At 49.3% G+C, this 19,482-nt stretch overlaps 1 protein-coding gene across 9 annotated transcripts in view; it reads left to right on the top strand.

Moving 5' to 3' along the window:
* Positions 1–19,482, top strand: part of SLC35F5 (solute carrier family 35 member F5) — a 172,731-nt gene that overhangs the window by 121,775 nt on the left and 31,474 nt on the right. For all 9 annotated transcript variants that reach the window (XM_073563838.1, XM_073563840.1, XM_073563833.1 and 6 more), the window contains 2 exons: positions 10,422–10,581; positions 15,093–15,183. In XM_073563838.1, coding sequence (XP_073419939.1) covers positions 10,422–10,581; positions 15,093–15,183 — 251 coding nt within the window. The remainder of the gene's footprint in view (positions 1–10,421; positions 10,582–15,092; positions 15,184–19,482) is intronic.

Here is a 19,482-nt window from a genome sequence, read left to right as displayed (position 1 = left end):
ACTATATATCACTGATCAGCGGTCCCTGGTGGTCTCTGTCACATGTATATACTATATATCACTGACCAGCGGTCCCTGGTGGTCTCCGTCACATGTATATACTATATATCACTGACCAGCGGTTCCTGGTGGTCTCCGTCACATGTATATACTATATATCACTGATCAGCGGTCCCTGGTGGTCTCCGTCACATGTATATACTATATATCACTGATCAGCGGTCCCTGGTGGTCTCCGTCACATGTATATACTATATATCACTGATCAGCGGTCCCTGGTGGTCTCCGTCACATGTATATACTATATATCACTGATCAGCGGTCCCTGGTGGTCTCCGTCACATGTATATACTATATATCACTGACCAGCGGTTCCTGGTGGTCTCCGTCACATGTATATACTATATATCACTGATCAGCGGTCCCTGGTGGTCTCCTTCACATGTATATACTATATATCACTGACCAGCGGTCCCTGGTGGTCTCCGTCACATGTATATACTATATATCACTGATCAGCGGTCCCTGGTGGTCTCCGTCACATGTATATACTATATATCACTGACCAGCGGTCCCTGGTGGTCTCCGTCACATGTATATACTATATATCACTGATCAGCGGTCCCTGGTGGTCTCCGTCACATGTATATACTATATATCACTGATCAGCGGTCCCTGGTGGTGTTCGTCACATGTATATACTATATATCACTGACCAGCGGTCCCTGGTGGTCTCCCTCACATGTATATACTGTATATCACTGATCAGCGGTCTCTGGTGGTCTCCGTCACATGTATATACTGTATATCACTGATCAGCGGTCCCTGGTGGTCTCCTTCACATGTATATACTATATATCACTGACCAGCGGTCCCTGGTGGTCTCCGTCACATGTATATACTATATATCACTGATCAGCGGTCCCTGGTGGTCTCCGTCACATGTATATACTATATATCACTTACCAGCGGTCCCTGGTGGTCTCCTTCACATGTATATACTATATATCACTGACCAGCGGTCCCTGGTGGTCTCCGTCACATGTATATACTATATATCACTGATCAGCGGTCCCTGGTGGTCTCCGTCACATGTATATACTATATATCACTGATCAGCGGTCCCTGGTGGTGTTCGTCACATGTATATACTATATATCACTGACCAGCGGTCCCTGGTGGTCTCCCTCACATGTATATACTGTATATCACTGATCAGCGGTCTCTGGTGGTCTCCGTCACATGTATATACTGTATATCACTGATCAGCGGTCCCTGGTGGTCTCCTTCACATGTATATACTATATATCACTGACCAGCGGTCCCTGGTGGTCTCCGTCACATGTATATACTATATATCACTGATCAGCGGTCCCTGGTGGTCTCCGTCACATGTATATACTATATATCACTGACCAGCGGTCCCTGGTGGTCTCCGTCACATGTATATACTATATATCACTGACCAGCGGTTCCTGGTGGTCTCCGTCACATGTATATACTATATATCACTGATCAGCGGTCCCTGGTGGTCTCCGTCACATGTATATACTATATATCACTGATCAGCGGTCCCTGGTGGTGTTCGTCACATGTATATACTATATATCACTGACCAGCGCTCCCTGGTGGTCTCCCTCACATGTATATACTGTATATCACTGATCAGCGGTCTCTGGTGGTCTCCGTCACATGTATATACTGTATATCACTGATCAGCGGTCCCTGGTGGTCTCCGTCACATGTATATGCTATATATCACTGATCAGCGGTCCCTGGTGGTCTCCGTCACATGTATATACTATATATCACTGATCAGCGGTCCCTGGTGGTCTCTGTCACATGTATATACTATATATCACTGGTCAGCGGTCCCTGGTGGTCTCCGTCACATGTATATATTATATATCACTGATCAGCGGTCCCTGGTGGTCTCCTTCACATGTATATACTATATATCACTGACCAGCGGTTCCTGGTGGTCTCCGTCACATGTATATACTATATATCACTGATCAGCGGTCCCTGGTGTTCTCCGTCACGTGTATATACTATATATCACTGATCAGCGGTCCCTGGTGGTCTCCGTCACATGTATATACTATATATCACTGACCAGCGGTCCCTGGTGGTTTCCGTCACATGTATATACTATATATCACTGACCAGCGGTTCCTGGTGGTCTCCGTCACATGTATATACTATATATCACTGACCAGCGGTTCCTGGTGGTCTCCGTCACATGTATATACTATATATCACTGACCAGCGGTCCCTGGTGGTCTCCGTCACATGTATATTCTATATATCACTGGTCAGCGGTCCCTGGTGGTCTCCGTCACATGTATATACTATATATCACTGACCAGCGGTCCCTGGTGGTTTCCGTCACATGTATATACTATATATCACTGACCAGCGGTTCCTGGTGGTCTCCGTCACATGTATATACTATATATCACTGACCAGCGGTCCCTGGTGGTCTCCGTCACATGTATATACTATATATCACTGATCAGCGGTCCCTGGTGGTCTCCGTCACATGTATATACTATATATCACTGACCAGCGGTCCCTGGTGGTTTCCGTCACATGTATATACTATATATCACTGACCAGCGGTTCCTGGTGGTCTCCGTCACATGTATATACTATATATCACTGACCAGCGGTTCCTGGTGGTCTCCGTCACGTGTATATACTATATATCACTGATCAGCGGTCCCTGGTGTTCTCCGTCACATGTATATACTATATATCACTGACCAGCGGTCCCTGGTGGTTTCTGTCACATGTATATACTATATATCACTGATCAGCGGTCCCTGGTGGTCTCCGTCACGTGTATATACTATATATCACTGATCAGCGGTCCCTGGTGGTCTCCGTCACATGTATATACTATATATCACTGATCAGCGGTCCCTGGTGGTCTCCGTCACATGTATATACTGTATATCACTGATCAGCGGTCCCTGGTGGTCTCCGTCACATGTATATACTATATATCACTGATCAGCGGTCCCTGGTGGTCTCCGTCACATGTATATACTATGTATCACCAATCACTGGTACCTGATGATCTCCGTCACATGTATATACTATATATCACCGATCCCTGGTGGTCTCTGTCACATGTATATACTATGTATCACCAATCACTGGTACCTGATGGTCTCCGTCACATGTATATACCACCGTTCCCTGGTGGTCTCTGTCACATGTATATACTATATATCACCGGTCCCTGATGGTCTCCGTCACGTTTTAAATATATACGTGTATATAATCAGTCCTTGATTCCTTGATGCCTGGGTTGGACATTACTGGCAGTGCTTCCATCCTTTCACCTCCTTTGGGAGCCCTGGATAAATTCATCTGGTGTTAATGCAGGCTGTTCAGACTATTAACTTATGATAGCGTTGCCTGGATCCCGAAGGCGTGTGGAGATTTTATGCTTCTGAGGGTCTCCCAGGTAGCCCACTGCTCACACTAGAGCTTACCCGCATAGATGATGTCCAGGCTCTTCCACATTTCACCGGAATCTTGGTCTTGGGGCAGGATGCTCTTTTCCCTGCATGGTCTGAATATTTTGAATGCGGGTTCTGCTTAGGATTCTGCAGTTTGAGTCCAGAACCCATGTTTATCGTGTTTTGGTCATTTAGTTACCAGCAGGATTGTCTGGTCCGCAGCAGGGAAGGCTCTGGGCCTTTCAGATATAGTATGTCTAAGGTTAGGGAACAAGGGCCTTAAGGGTCACTTTTCTGCTTTTTTCAGGGATTGTCCCATCTAAATTAAGTCAGCAGTCGCTCTGTGTGACTGCAGACTTATGAATCCCCCCAGAGCATGCACTGAGCACTGCGTGGAGTCGCTGGTTTCTGAGCCGGGACCGGCAGGTACATATGTGACATGCAGACTCCTGGCCAGAACCCGACTAGTGGACGTGGCCTCGCGCCATACACTTGCATGGCGCGAGGCCGCTTTGCGTCTAGTGACCTGCCCGTTCAGTGGACGTGGCCTTGCTCTATACAAGTGTATGGCGCAAGGCCACACCCACTAGTTCTGGCCAGGAGTCTGCATGTCACATATGTACCTGCCTGTCCTGGCTCAGAAACCAGCGAATCCTCGCAGCTCTCAGTGCATGCTCTGGGGGGATTCATAAGTCTGCAGTCACAGAGTGACTGCAGACTTATCAATTCATCCCGGACAACCCCTTTAATTCAGCATCTGCTTCATAGGTGAAACCCTATGGGCAGCGGTCACAAGGCAAAATCCTTTTTAAATGTTTTCCTGCATATATTGAGCTAGGCAGACCCCCAAGCGCTAGGTTCCTGGGTTTGCTGGTCCAGCAGAATGTAGCCTGCAGGCCATGGGTCATGGCTGGCTGTCCAAACAGGGTGAACTAGTGGCCAGCATGTCCTTCCCCGGGTTCCAGTGGATCTCTAGTGGGGCCTGTCGCTCTTCAGCGAGAACCCTCTATTTCGTCTTTCTACTGATCTCCTTGTCATGGTCGGTAGTCTGGCAGCTCCTTCCTTTCGCCTTAGCAGGATTCTCCGCCATCTCACTTTAATAAGGACATTGCTCTCCTTCCTTTAGGTACTACATCTTTCATCTTCCTGAGGGGCCCGCACATAATGTGACGTAGTTGGAGCTGGGCTCCTGTCTCTGAGCTCTGTTCGGGTGCCATGTGGTCATCTCGGGATTCTCTGGCGGATGTCCGTCTGCCTCTATGGTGGCCATTGCTCGCTGAATCGGAGCAGCCTTGAGCGAGGCCTCCAGGGCAGGTGCCCTGCGGGGCCGGTAGGAGTCTTCTGGGCTGTTGTCCTGCAGGCATCAGTTCTGCATTTATCTATGGGTGCAGATCTTCTCTAGGTTGCAGCTTCGTCAGACGCAGTCCGAGCAGGAAGATGGTGCAGTCAGTGGCCGCCCAGGCGGCAGATCGAGCAGGAGCAGAAAACGTCTGTGCTAACAGTATAATATTTTGGTTTTTCATTCCGACCCTAGGGACAACTTTAGGGCATCCTATGGTTTCTGTGTCACCCAAAGAGATGAAGAATAGATGTAGATTTTTGGAAGTCTTCATTGGGGGACACAGCACCCACCCTTGGTTACTCGTTCAGGCGTGCATTTACTTTGTCTTGCTGTCAAGATGTAATTGGATTAATTTTGTTTCATGTTGTATTTTTAGGCTTCTCCTACTGCTTTCTCTCAAAACTGAAGCGTCTGATGCTACAGACGATGTACAGTCTGCAGGGAGCAATTTACAATGAGATGTACTAATAGTGTCAGCCTCCAGGTGGCAGCAGACTTTCCCATGGTCCTGTGTCCCCCAATGAGACTATGAGAAATGGATACGACAGGGAGTCCCAAAACTCTTAGTAATTATTGCTAGCATTAGTAACAGCAGCTGATTCCCTGGTCTGTACATGAGGTGTCATGAACTGGGGTTGTTTGGTTTCCCCCAGTTCGCCAGGGATTTATTATATTCCATCTTCCAGTTCCGGTTTGGAACTTGCAGCTCTCTGGCGCCCCCTTACCCTCAGGTCAGTCAGGAAACTACACCTAGGATAAGTAGTCGCTAGAAAGGCTGCCTTGCTGTGTACTGGCTATTGTGCACTCTGCAGGGAGGGCGTTATGTATATTCCCAGGCAGGAAATACACATATAAAACCCCCGTTTCATCCCTGCCAGAATCTACCAAATACCCCAGTACACACTTTGCTGCCACCAGCTCCTAGTTCTTATCTGAATACCGGGTCAGGAGCCAACCCATGAGCAGCGTTAATTTTGTATGGAGACGTGGCCGTAAGATTTTAGAGCAAGGAGAACAAAACTAGTAAAGTTTTATAGATTTTACTCCAAAAAGTATAGGCAGTGTTTACAAAAGTACAAAAGATGTTACAAAGAGAGACAACTACAGTATATACAACAATTATAAAATAAAAATGGATTAAAGATGAACTTACAGTGATCATTCAATGGCACGCCATGTGGAGATGGGGGTGGGTTCCCAAAGGCAAAGATTCAGTCCCTAGCATGGATGGTATATGCTGCCTCCCCCAGGTCTGAACAATTTGCAAAATGGCTGTTCCTGCTTTATAGGTGGCCCATAAAGTTAGGGACTGCCCTCGTGCTGACCTCACCGGGTGGCTGGATACGCCCCCTTTGGAAAGTTATGAAAAACCTTCTATTGGCCATAACGTTTGGGGGGAAGGCCAGAGGGACGATATTATATGTCTCCTTACAACATCATCTTCCATTTGAGACTAAACATCATATTTCTAGTTATTACAGGGAAGCAGATACTCGTTTCTCAGTTTTTAGTGAGCGAGGAGATCCAAAATCGCTGTGGTGAATAGCTTTGATGAAATAGATCTCAAAATATAGGTTTCTTGTATATATGATTAATCGGCGCTATTATATTTGATCTTAAAATGAACACTGTACTAGACAAAGAGCCATGTGCTTCAGAGCTGCTTTCAACAAGTTTTCTCAAACTGTTCTGTGGCACACTGGTGTCTCAAGTTACACAGCTGCATGCAAGGGAGAGGGAGGGGGCCATGTAATTCGCAAAACTAAGGAGATGTAGCAGAGCTCTGTATGTGTGACTAGAACACTAAGAAATTGCATTATAGTCCTGACTGGGGACAGGGCCCGGGCCTTGTGGATGACCGTCTGCTGGAGAATAGGGAAGGAGACAGATGGAGTGATTTCAGCCATCCTGGTGGTGGTGAGGCGGCGGCTTTGGTGGTGACAGCGGGGTCATTGCAGGCTGTGGTGAGGCGGCAGTTCTGGTGGGGAGACAACAGCGGGGTCATTGAAGGCTCTGGTGTTGAGACGGCAGTTCTGATGGTGGTGAAGGGGCACGGGGTCATTGCAGGCTGTGGTGGTGAGGTGGTAGCTTCGGTGGTGGTGAGGAGGCAGCGGGGTCATTGCAGTCTGGTGAGGAGGCTGCGGGGTCATTGCAGGCTGTGGTGGTGAGGTGGCAGCTTCGGTGGTGGTGAGGAGGCAGCGGGGTCATTGCAGTCTGGTGAGGAGGCTGCGGGGTCATTGCAGGCTGTGGTGAGGTGACAGCTCTGGTGGTGGTGAGGAAGCAGCTGGGTCATTACAGGCTGTGTTGAGGAGGCATCTGGGTCACTGTAGGCTGTTGTGGTTAGGCAGCAGTTCCAGTGGTGGTAATTAGGCAGCGGGGTCATTGCAGGCTGTGATGAGGAGACATCAGGGTCATTGCAGGCTGTGGTGGTGAGATGGCAGCTCCGGTGGTGGTGAGGAGACAGCAGGGTCATTGCAGGCTGTGGTGAGGCGGCAGCTCCGGTGGTGGTAATTAAGCACCGGGGTCATTACAAGCTGTGGTGGTGCGGAGGCATCTGGGTCATTGCAGGCTGTGGTGGTGAGGAGGCAACGGGGTTATTGCAGCTTCAATTGTGGTGAGGAGGCAGAGGGATCATTGCAGGCTGTGTTGAGGCGGCAACTACGGTGGTGGTAATTAGTTGGTGGGGTCATTACAAACTGTGGTGAGGAGGCATCTGGGTCATTGCAGGCTGTGGTGGTGAGGAGGCAGCAGGGTTATTACAGCTTCAGTGGTGGTGAGGAGGCAGCGGGATAATTGCAGGCTGTGGTGGTGAGACGGCAGCTCCCATGGTGGTGAGTCAGCGGAGTCATTGCAGGCGGTGTTGGTGAGGCAGCAGCTCCGTTGTTGAGGAGGCCGTGGGGTTATTGCAGCCTGTGTTGGTGAGGCAGCAACTCCGTTTGGTGGTGAGGCAGCGGGGTCATTGCAGGCTGTGGTGGTGAAGTGGCAGCTCCGGTGGTGGTGAGGCGGCAGTAAGGTCATTGCAGGCTGTGTGGTGAGGCAGCAACTCCGTTGGTGTTGAGGAGGCAGCGGGGTCGTTGCAGGCTGTGGTGGTGAAGTGGCAGCTCCGGTGGTGGTGAGGCGGCAGTGAGGTCATTGCAGGCTGTGTTGGTGAGGCAGCAGCTCCGTTGTTGAGGAGGCCGTGGGGTCATTGCAGCCTGTGTTGGTGAGGCGGCAACTCCGTTGGTGGTGAGGCAGCGGGGTCATTGCAGGCTGTGGTGGGGAAGTGGCAGCTCCGGTGGTGGTGAGGCGGCAGTAAGGTCATTGCAGGCTGTGTTGGTGAGGCGGCAACTCCGTTGGTGTTGAGGAGGCAGTGGGGTCATTGCAGGTTGTGGTGGTGAGGCGACAGCTCCGGTGGTGTTGAGGCGGCTGCGGGGTCATTGCAGGCTGTGTTGGTGAGGCGGCAGCTCCGGTGATGGTGAGGCGGCAGCGGAGTCATTGCAGGCTTTGTTGGTGAGGTGGCATCTCCGGTGGTGGTGAGGCGGCAGTGGGGTCCTTGCAGGCTTTGTTGGTGAGGTGGCATCTCCGGTGGTGGTGAGGAGGCAGGGGGTCATTGCAGGCTGTGGTGGTGAGGCAGCAGCTTCAGTGGTGGTGAGGAGACAGCGGGGTCATTGCAGGCTGTGGTGGTGAGGCGGCAGCTCCTGTGATGGTGAGGCGGCAGTGGAGTCATTGCAGGCTGTGTTGGTGAGGCGGCAGCGGGGTCATTGCAGGCTGTGGTGGTGAGGCGGCAGCTCCAGTAGTGGTGAGGAGACAGAGGGGTCATTGCAGGCTGTGGTGGTGAGGCGGCAGCTCCAGTAGTGGTGAGGAGACAGAGGGGTTATTGCAGGCTTTAGCTTTCTTGAACATATTTGTTTTCAAGTTCCGTCTAAAGGTTCTGGATGTGGCAAATAATCAAATATGTTGTGCAGAGAAATCCAGATGATGGGTGATACTCAGGTGAAGTCCTGGAGGCAATTGGGTGAGGAGCGTATAAGTGTGGAGGAGAGAAGAAGGTCTTGGGAGAATCGGAGATTATATGTTGGAAGATACCGGGAGATGGGTTCGGAGATATACGGAGGAGACCAATTATAGACGGGAATTGGGAGACAATGAAGGGATTTGAGAGGAGTAGCGAGCAGAGAGGTGGATCAATCAGGCAGTAGAAGTAAGGATGGACTGGAAAGGTTTGGGAATGTTTGCAGGGAGGCTACAGCGGAGGATATTGCAGTAGTCCAGGTGGGAGATGGAGGTCAACAAGAATATTTCATTAGATTTTGGGTTAGGAAGGGAAGGATTCTGGAAACATTTTTGAGCTGGAGGCGGAAGGAAATGGTCTGGGCTTGTCTGTGCTGTGTGAAGGACAGGCCAGAGTCGAGGGTTACTCCAAGGCAACGGACGCCCGATGCAGGGGAGACGTGATGTAATTTATTGTGATAGATCAGGTAGGGGGTTATAAAGGAGATGGTACAAGTGATTGGCCAATCGCTCATTCATGTTCCCTAAGGTGACTGCAAAATAATGTGATAAGTAAAGAAAAAAGTTTCATAAAATATGTAACAAAAAACCCCGTAGCTTTAAGTCATGAAAAAAAAAAAAAAATTACATGTGGCTGTGTCCATAAAAGATCAATCTACCAAAATATGTAACTTGCCCAATGGGTAAATGCTGTGAAGGGGAAACGGAAAACCCAAGAATTGGTTGCAGTAACGTCTAAATAAACCACAAGAAACGACCGAAACATTGTGTCCAGCCCAAAATAGTATCAGTAAAAATCTCGCCTTTTGCACAATCGCCCCCCTCTGCACTCACGCACTTCTGCACGTGCCCTCCCCTCTGCACACGCGCACCGCCTGTGCACACGAGCCCCCTTCTGCACTCGCGCCCCCTTCTGCACTCGCGCACTTCTGCACGTGTTTCCCCTCTCCATCTGCCCCCTCTCCATCTGCCCCCCTCTGCACGTGCCCCCCCTCTGCACGGGCTCTCCCCTTTTCATGTGCCCTCCTCTGCACGCACCCCTGCTGCCATTTCTTCATTATAATCACTTTTCTTTATTGAACTAATAAATAGAACAAGACAGATATGTTTCTTGGGCTCCAATGCAAATTATGTGTTTCCATGGGAACCAAATTTAAACACATTCATTGCGGTGTACAGATCACTGACTCCTTGGAAGCAGGGTGACTTTCCCATGACCGACTGACGCCTCCTGGTGGCAGGGTGATTCCCTCCACCGCCACTCCACAGTGTCTGATGCCTCCTTGGGGGCAGGGTGGTTTCCCCATGACTGACTGACGCCTCTTTGGGGGCAGGATGATTCCCTCCATCGCCACTCCCCGGTGTCTGATGCTTCTTCTGGGGCAGGGTGACTTCACCATTACTGACACCTCTTTGGGGTGAGGATGATTTACCCCTCAGTAACTAATACCTTGTGGGGATAAGGGTGGCAACCTCCCCAGTGTCTTGTGCCTCCTAAGGGACTTCCCCAATGACTGGCGCCTCACCGGGGACTTGATGACCCCCCCCCACCACCAGTAACCACATTACCTCTTTGGGGGGCAAAGTGAGCTCAGTAACAGTCATGTCCTTTCTTCCAGGCTTCGTCGGTCTCTTTAACCTCTTGCTCCTCTGGCCGGGCTTCTTTCTGTTGCATTACACCAAGTTTGAAGCATTTGAATTTCCAAATAAACTGGTCTGGATTTACCTGGTGATCAACGGCCTCGTGGGCACTGTCCTGTCCGAGTTCCTGTGGCTGTGGTGAGTGTTACACCCTGGCCAATGAGACGGAAAATGGTTATTCCCCTATACAGTGATGACGGATCCTGTCCTGAGCGATTCCTCCCATATAGTGATGACGGATCCTGCGCTGAGCGATTCCTCCCATATAGTGATGACGGATCCTGCACTGAGCGATTCCTCCCATATAGTGATGACGGATCCTGCGCTGAGCGATTCCTCTCATATAGTGATGACGGATCCTGCGCTGAGCGATTCCTCCCATGTAGTGATGACGGATCCTGCGCTGAGCGATTCCTCCCATATAGTGATGACGGATCCTGCCCTGAGCGATTCTTCCCATATAGTGATGACGGATCCTGTCCTGAGCGATTCCTCCCATATAGTGATGACGGATCCTGCGCTGAGCGATTCCTCCCATATAGTGATGACGGATCCTGTCCTGAGCGATTCCTCCCATATAGTGATGACGGATCCTGTCCTGAGCGATTCCTCCCATATAGTGATGACAGATCCTGTCCTGAGCGATTCCTCCCATATAGTGATGACGGATCCTGTCCTGAGCGATTCCTCCCATATAGTGATGACGGATCCTGTCATGAGCGATTCCTCCCATATAGTGATGACGGATCCTGTCCTGAGCGATTCCTCCCATATAGTGATGACAGATCCTGTCCTGAGCGATTCCTCCCATATAGTGATGATGGATCCTGTCCTGAGCGATTCCTCCCATATAGTGATGACAGATCCTGTCCTGAGCGATTCCTCCCATATAGTGATGACAGATCCTGTCCTGAGCGATTCTTCCCATATAGTGATGACGGATCCTGCGCTGAGCGATTCCTCCCATATACTGATGACGGATCCTGCGCTGATCGATTCTTCCCATATGTTGATGACGGATCCTGGGATGAGCGAATCCTCCCATATAGTGATGACAGATCCTGTCCTGTACGATTCCTCCCATATAGTGATGACAGATCCTGTCCTGAGCGATTCCTCCCATATAGTGATGACGGATCCTGCGCTGAGCGATTCCTCCCATATAGTGATGACGGATCCTGTCCTGAGCAATTCCTCCCATATAGTGATGACGGATCCTGTTCTGAGCGATTCCCCCATATAGTGATGACAGATCCTGTCCTGAGCGATTCTTCCCATATAGTGATGACGGATCCTGCGCTGAGCGATTCCTCCCATATACTGATGACGGATCCTGCGATGAGCGATTCCTCCCATATAGTGATGACAGATCCTGTCCTGAGCGATTCCTCCCATTTACTGATGACGGATCCTGTCCTGAGCGATTCCTCCCATATAGTGATGACGGATCCTGTCCTGAGCGATTCCTCCCATATAGTGATGACGGATCCTATCCTGAGCGATTCCTCCCATATAGTGATGACGGATCCTGTCCTGAGCGATTCCTCCCATATAGTGATGACAGATCTTGTCCTGAGCGATTCCTCCCATATAGTGATGACGGATCCTGCGCTGAGTGATTCCTCCCATATAGTGATGACAGATCCTGTCCTGAGCGATTCTTCCCATATAGTGATGACAGATCCTGTCCTGAGCGATTCCTCCCATGTAGTGATGACGGATCCTGTCCTGAGCGATTCCTCCCATATAGTGATGACGGATCCTGCCCTGAGCGATTCCTCCCATATAGTGATGACGGATCCTGCGATGAGTGATTCCTCCCATATAGTGATGACAGATCCTGTCCTGAGCGATTCCTCCCATATAGTGATGACGGATCCTGCGATGAGTGATTCCTCCCATATAGTGATGACGGATCCTGCCCTGAGCGATTCCTCCCATATAGTGATGACGGATCCTGCGATGAGTGATTCCTCCCATATAGTGATAACGGATCCTGTCCGGAGCGATTCCTCCCATATAGTGATGACAGATCCTGTCCTGAGCGATTCCTCCCATATAGTGATGACGGATCTTGTCCTGAGCGATTCCTCCCATATAGTGATGACGGATCCTGCGATGAGTGATTCCTCCCATATAGTGATGACAGATCCTGCACTGAGTGATTCCTCCCATATAGTGATGACAGATCCTGTCCTGAGCGATTCCTCCCATGTAGTGATGACAGATCCTGTCCTGAGCGATTCCTCCCATATAGGGATGACAGATCCTGTCCTGAGCGATTCCTCCCATATAGGGATGACAGATCCTGTCCTGAGCGATTCCTCCCATGTAGTGATGACAGATCCTGTCCTGAGCGATTCCTCCCATATAGTGATGACGGATCCTGTCCTGAGCGATTCCTCCCATGTAGTGATGACGGATCCTGTCCTGAGCGATTCCTCCCATATAGTGATGACGGATCCTGCCCTGAGCGATTCCTCCCATATAGTGATAACGGATCCTGCGATGAATGATTCCTCCCATATAGTGATGACAGATCCTGTCCTGAGCGATTCCTCCCATATAGTGATGACGGATCCTGCGATGAGTGATTCCTCCCATATAGTGATGACGGATCCTGCCCTGAGCGATTCCTCCCATATAGTGATGACGGATCCTGCGGTGAGTGATTCCTCCCATATAGTGATAACGGATCCTGTCCTGAGCGATTCCTCCCATATAGTGATGACAGATCCTGTCCTGAGCGATTCCTCCCATATAGTGATGACAGATCCTGTCCTGAGCGATTCCTCCCATATAGTGATGACAGATCCTGTCCTGAGCGATTCCTCCCATATAGTGATGACGGATCCTGTCCTGAGCGATTCCTCCCATATAGTGATGACGGATCCTGTCCTGAGCGATTCCTCCCATATAGTGATGACAGATCTTGTCCTGAGCGATTCCTCCCATATAGTGATGACGGATCCTGCGCTGAGTGATTCCTCCCATATAGTGATGACAGATCCTGTCCTGAGCGATTCTTCCCATATAGTGATGACAGATCCTGTCCTGAGCGATTCCTCCCATGTAGTGATGACGGATCCTGTCCTGAGCGATTCCTCCCATATAGTGATGACGGATCCTGCCCTGAGCGATTCCTCCCATATAGTGATGACGGATCCTGCGATGAGTGATTCCTCCCATATAGTGATGACAGATCCTGTCCTGAGCGATTCCTCCCATATAGTGATGACGGATCCTGCGATGAGTGATTCCTCCCATATAGTGATGACGGATCCTGCCCTGAGCGATTCCTCCCATATAGTGATGACGGATCCTGCGATGAGTGATTCCTCCCATATAGTGATAACGGATCCTGTCCGGAGCGATTCCTCCCATATAGTGATGACAGATCCTGTCCTGAGCGATTCCTCCCATATAGTGATGACAGATCTTGTCCTGAGCGATTCCTCCCATATAGTGATGACGGATCCTGCGATGAGTGATTCCTCCCATATAGTGATGACAGATCCTGCACTGAGTGATTCCTCCCATATAGTGATGACAGATCCTGTCCTGAGCGATTCCTCCCATGTAGTGATGACAGATCCTGTCCTGAGCGATTCCTCCCATATAGGGATGACAGATCCTGTCCTGAGCGATTCCTCCCATATAGGGATGACAGATCCTGTCCTGAGCGATTCCTCCCATGTAGTGATGACAGATCCTGTCCTGAGCGATTCCTCCCATGTAGTGATGACTGATCCTGTCCTGAGCGATTTCTCCCATATAGTGATGACAGATCCTGTCCTGAGCGATTCCTCCCATATAGTGATGACTGATCCTGTCCTGAGCGATTCCTCTCATATAGGGATGACAGATCCTGTCCTGAGCGATTCCTCCCATATAGTGATGACTGATCCTGTCCTGAGCGATTCCTCCCATATAGTGATGACAGATCCTGTCCTGAGCGATTCCTCCCATATAGTGATGACTGATCCTGTACTGAGCGATTCCTCCCATATAGTGATGACGGATCCTGTCCTGAGCGATTCCTCCCATATAGCGATGATGGAGCCGGTTTTCTAACCAATATTTGTATTTGGCAGTGACTGTCATCTTGCATGAATGTACACGACTCTTTTATGTAGTATAAAGCATCAATATTTGCCCCACACATCTAATCACCCTCCGAACATTACAGCGGACATTCTCCGGCACGTGCAGGTGCGGTTAGTCCAGACTCTACCATTAGATGGCACTGCGGTCCTGTGTCTCCTTTATAGTCAGTGTCGTCTCCTCCACATTATAGAGGACATTCTCCGGCAGGTGCGGTTAGTCCAGACTCTACCATTAGATGGCACTGCGGTCCTGTATCTCCTTTATAGTCAGTGTCGTCTCCTCCACATTATAGCGGACATTCTCCGGCAGGTGCGGTTAGTCCAGACTCTACCATTAGATGGCACTGCGGTCCTGTGTCTCCTTTATAGTCAGTGTCGTCTCCTCACATTACAGCGGACATTCTCCGGCACGTGAAGGTGCAGTCAGTCCAGACTCTACCATTAGATGGCGCTGCGGTCCTGTATGGTTCCCATCTGTGGTGATGTCCGTAATGTGTAAATGTTTTGCTCTCCAGTGACGTTTCCCATTTTTCTGTTTTTCAGGGGCTGCTTCCTCACTTCCTCTCTGGTCGGCACCCTGGCCCTCAGCCTCACCATCCCACTCTCCATCATTGCAGACATCTGCATGCAGAAGGTAACTGTCTTTGTTTCTCTGAGAGTCTATTTGTGGAAATGTCCGATTGCCGTGCTACGTGGTTTTCTTCCCCTCCTGTGTCCGCGACGTGCCGTACATTATTCTAGCGTCGTGCCAATAGATTGTCAAAGGGCTGATGGCGCCTAAAGCTTGTGATCTATAGCAATATCCCGCTATCGTTGTCGCCTTCTCTCCTTTATGACTCAGTCCAGTCAGTTTATTTTTAGAGGAATAGAAAATTGGGTCTATTTTCCACTTGGATTTAAGTTTTTTTTTATGGGGTCTGATCTGATCCCTTTGTTTCTGTGATGTATTGTGTTTTGTTTGTAATTGAACTTTGTCTGTCTGATCCTGTATACAGAAATGTGAACGTGTCCCTGACTCTATCGTGTCCCTGACTCTATCGTGTCCCTGACTCTATCGTGTCCCTGACTCTATCGTGTCCCTGACTCTATCGTGTCCCTGACTCTATCGTGTCCCTGACTCTATCGTGTCCCTGACTCTATCGTGTCCCTGACTCTATCGTGTCCCTGACTCTATCGTGTCCCTGACTCTCTCGTGTCCCTGACTCTCTCGTGTCCCTGACTCTCTCGTGTCCCTGACTCTCTCGTGTCCCTGACTCTCTCGTGTCCCTGACTCTCTCGTGTCCCTGACTCTCTCGTGTCCCTGACTCTAATTTGCCTTAATCCTAACGTGGCCTTATCCCTATCGTGGCCCTAGCCCTAACGTGGCCCCAACCCATGAAAAGGGGTTGAAAAAGGGGGAATAAGGTGGAACCAGGCAACTACAGACTGGTGAGTCTGACTTCTGTACCAGGAAAGGTCTTTGAACATATTATTAAACAACATGTATGTCAGTACCTGGATAAGAATGAAGTGATTAAACAGAGTCAGCATGGGTTTGTAACTAATAAGTCATGTCAGACTAACTTAATTTCCTTCTATGACAATCACGGACTGGGTGGATCAGGGAAATGCTGTAAATATATTATATCTTGACTTCAGCAAAGCATTTGACAAAGTATCTCACACAATCCTTATTGAAAAAATGGCTAAGTATGGAATGGACAAGGCAACTGTTAGGTGGATTCATAACTGGCTTAGTGATCGGACCCAAAGAGTGGTCGTAAATGGCTACACATCCAGTTGGAAGAATGTCTCAAGTGGGGTACCACAGGGCTCTGTCCTGGGCCCTGTATTGTTCAACATCTTTATCAACGATTTAGATGAAGGAATTGAGGGTAAACTGATAAAATTTCCTGATGACACAAAGCTAGGAGGGATAGCTAATACTAGAGAAGAGAGAGAGAAGAATCAAAAAGATATAAATAAACTGGAGCAGTGGGCAGCAACTAACAGAATGTTTTTTAACAGGGAAAAATGCAAAGTACTAAATCTGGGCAATAAAAATGAATAAAGCATATACAGAATGGGAGGAATAGGGCTAAGCAACAGCACATGTGAAAAAGACTTGGGTATACTAATAGATCACAGACTGAATATGAGTCAACAGTGTGATGCAGCAGCAAAAAAGGCAAATGCAATTCTAGGATGTATTAACAGAAGCATACAGTCTAGATCACGTGAAGTCGTTATTGCCTTCTACTCCTCTTTGGTCAGACCTCATCTGGAATACTGTGTCCAGTTTTTCAAAAAAGAGATCAACAAACTGGAGCAAGTTCAGAAAAGAGCGACTAGAATGTTGACCGGTCTTCAAACCATGTCCTATGAGGAAAGGTTGCAGGATTTGGGAATGTTTAGCTTGCAGAAGAGAAGACTAAGAGGAGACTTAATAGCTGTCTACAAATATCTGAAGGGCTGTCACATTGTAGAAGGATCATCTTTATTCTCATTTGCACAAGGAAAGACTAGAAGCAATGGGATGAAACTGAATGGGAGGAGACACAGATAAGATATTAGAAAAAACTTTTTGACAGTGAAGGGTGATCAATGAGTGGAACAGGCGGCCACGAGAAGTGGTGAGTTCTCCTTCAATAGAAGTCTTCAAACAGAGGCTGGACAGACATCTGTCTGGGATGATTTAGCGAATCCTGCTTTGAGCAGGGGGTTGGACCAGATGACCCAGGAGGTCCCTTCCAACTCTACGATTCTATGATTCTATGAATTCTGGTCTACCCTTCTGACCAATTTCTCCCGATATAAAATGTCCATTCGCTGTCCCATCCCTCGTCTCCCCTAATGTCCCTTTTCCTCCCTTGCCCCTCGCCCAGGTGTAACGTCCGGAAGTGGGCTCATACTTTTTCCATATTAATGTTTATAGATGTAGATGAGGACACAGAAGCCCCCGGAGGTGGATGTGGGGGGCACATACTTTCTCCATATTAATTTCTATGGATGTAGATGAGGACAGAGAAGCCCCCGGAGGTGGATGTGGGGGGCACATACTTTCTCCATATTAATAATGTCTATGGATGTAGATGAGGACAGTGAAGCCCCTCGGAGGTGGATGTGGGGGGCACATGCTTTCTCCATATTAATGTCTATGGATGTAGATGAGGACAGAGAAGCCCCCGGAGGTGGATGTGGGGGGCACATACTTTCCTCCATATTAATGTCTATGGATGTAGATGAGGACAGAGAAGCCCCCGCAGGTGGATGTGGGTGGCACATACTTTCTCCATATTAATGTCTATGGATGTAGATGAGGACAGAGAAGCCCCCGCAGGTGGATGTGGGTGGCACATACTTTCTCCATATTAATGTCTATGGATGTAGATGAGGACAGTGAAGCCCCCGGAGGTGGATGTGGGGGGCACATACTTTCCTCCATATTAATGTCTATGGATGTAGATGAGGATAGTGAAGCCCCCGGAGGTGGATGTGGGGGGCACATACTTTCTCCATATTAATGTCTATGGATGTAGATGAGGACAGTGAAGCCCCCCGGAGGTGGAGGTGGGGGGCACATACTTTCCTCCATATTAATGTCTATGGATGTAGATGAGGACAGTGAAGCCCCCGGAGGTGGATGTGGGGGGCACATGCTTTCCTCCATATTAATGTCTATGGATGTAGATGAGGACAGTGAAGCCCCCCGGAGGTGGATGTGGGGGGCACATACTTTCCTCCATATTAATGTCTATGGATGTAGATGAGGACAGAGAAGCCCCCGGAGGTGGAGTGGGGGGCACATACTTTCCTCCATATTAATGTCTATGGATGTAGATGAGGACAGTGAAGCCCCCCCGGAGGTGGATGTGGGTGGCACATAGTTTCCTCCATATTAATGTCTATGGATGTAGATGAGGACAGTGAAGCCCCCGGAGGTGGATGTGGGGGGCACATACTTTCCTCCAAATTAATGTCTATGGATGTAGATGAGGACAGTGAAGCCCCCCGGAGGTGGATGTGGGGGGCACATACTTTCCTCCATATTAATGTCTATGGATGTAGATGAGGATAGTGAAGCCCCCGGAGGTGGATGTGGGGGGCACATACTTTCTCCATATTAATGTCTATGCATGTAGATGAGGACAGTGAAGCCCCCGGAGGTGGATGTGGGGGGCACATACTTTCCTCCAAATTAATGTCTATGGATGTAGATGAGGACAGTGAAGCCCCCCGGAGGTGGATGTGGGGGGCACATAGTTTCCTCCATATTAATGTCTATGGATGTAGATGAGGACAGTGAAGCCCCCTGGAGGTGGATGTGGGGGGCGCATACTTTCCTCCATATTAATGTCTATGGATGTAGATGAGGACAGAGAAGCCCCCGGAGGTGGATGTGGGGGGCACATACTTTCCCCCATATTAATGTCTATGGATGTAGATGAGGACAGAGAAGCCCCCGGAGGTGGATGTGGGGGGAACATACTTTCCTCCATATTAATGTCTATGGATGTAGATGAGGACAGTGAAGCCCCCCGGAGGTGGATGTGGGGGGCACATACTTTCCTCCATATTAATGTCTATGGATGTAGATGAGGACAGAGAAGCCCCCGCAGGTGGATGTGGGTGGCACATACTTTCTCCATATTAATGTCTATGGATGTAGATGAGGACAGAGAAGCCCCCGCAGGTGGATGTGGGTGGCACATACTTTCTCCATATTAATGTCTATGGATGTAGATGAGGGCAGTGAAGCCCCCGGAGGTGGATGTGGGGGGCACATAGTTTCCTCCATATTAATGTCTATGGATGTAGATGAGGATAGTGAAGCCCCCGGAGGTGGATGTGGGGGGCACATACTTTCTCCATATTAATGTCTATGGATGTAGATGAGGACAGTGAAGCCCCCGGAGGTGGATGTGGGGGGCACATACTTTCCTCCATATTAATG

This window comes from Dendrobates tinctorius, unplaced genomic scaffold (genome assembly GCF_039654945.1).
Source record: "Dendrobates tinctorius isolate UK_male_01 unplaced genomic scaffold, ASM3965494v1 ptg000403l, whole genome shotgun sequence".
Lineage (NCBI taxonomy): Eukaryota > Metazoa > Chordata > Amphibia > Anura > Dendrobatidae > Dendrobates > Dendrobates tinctorius.
The sequence above is the reverse complement of the archived record's forward strand: the minus strand, read 5'-3'. Positions and strand labels throughout refer to the sequence as shown.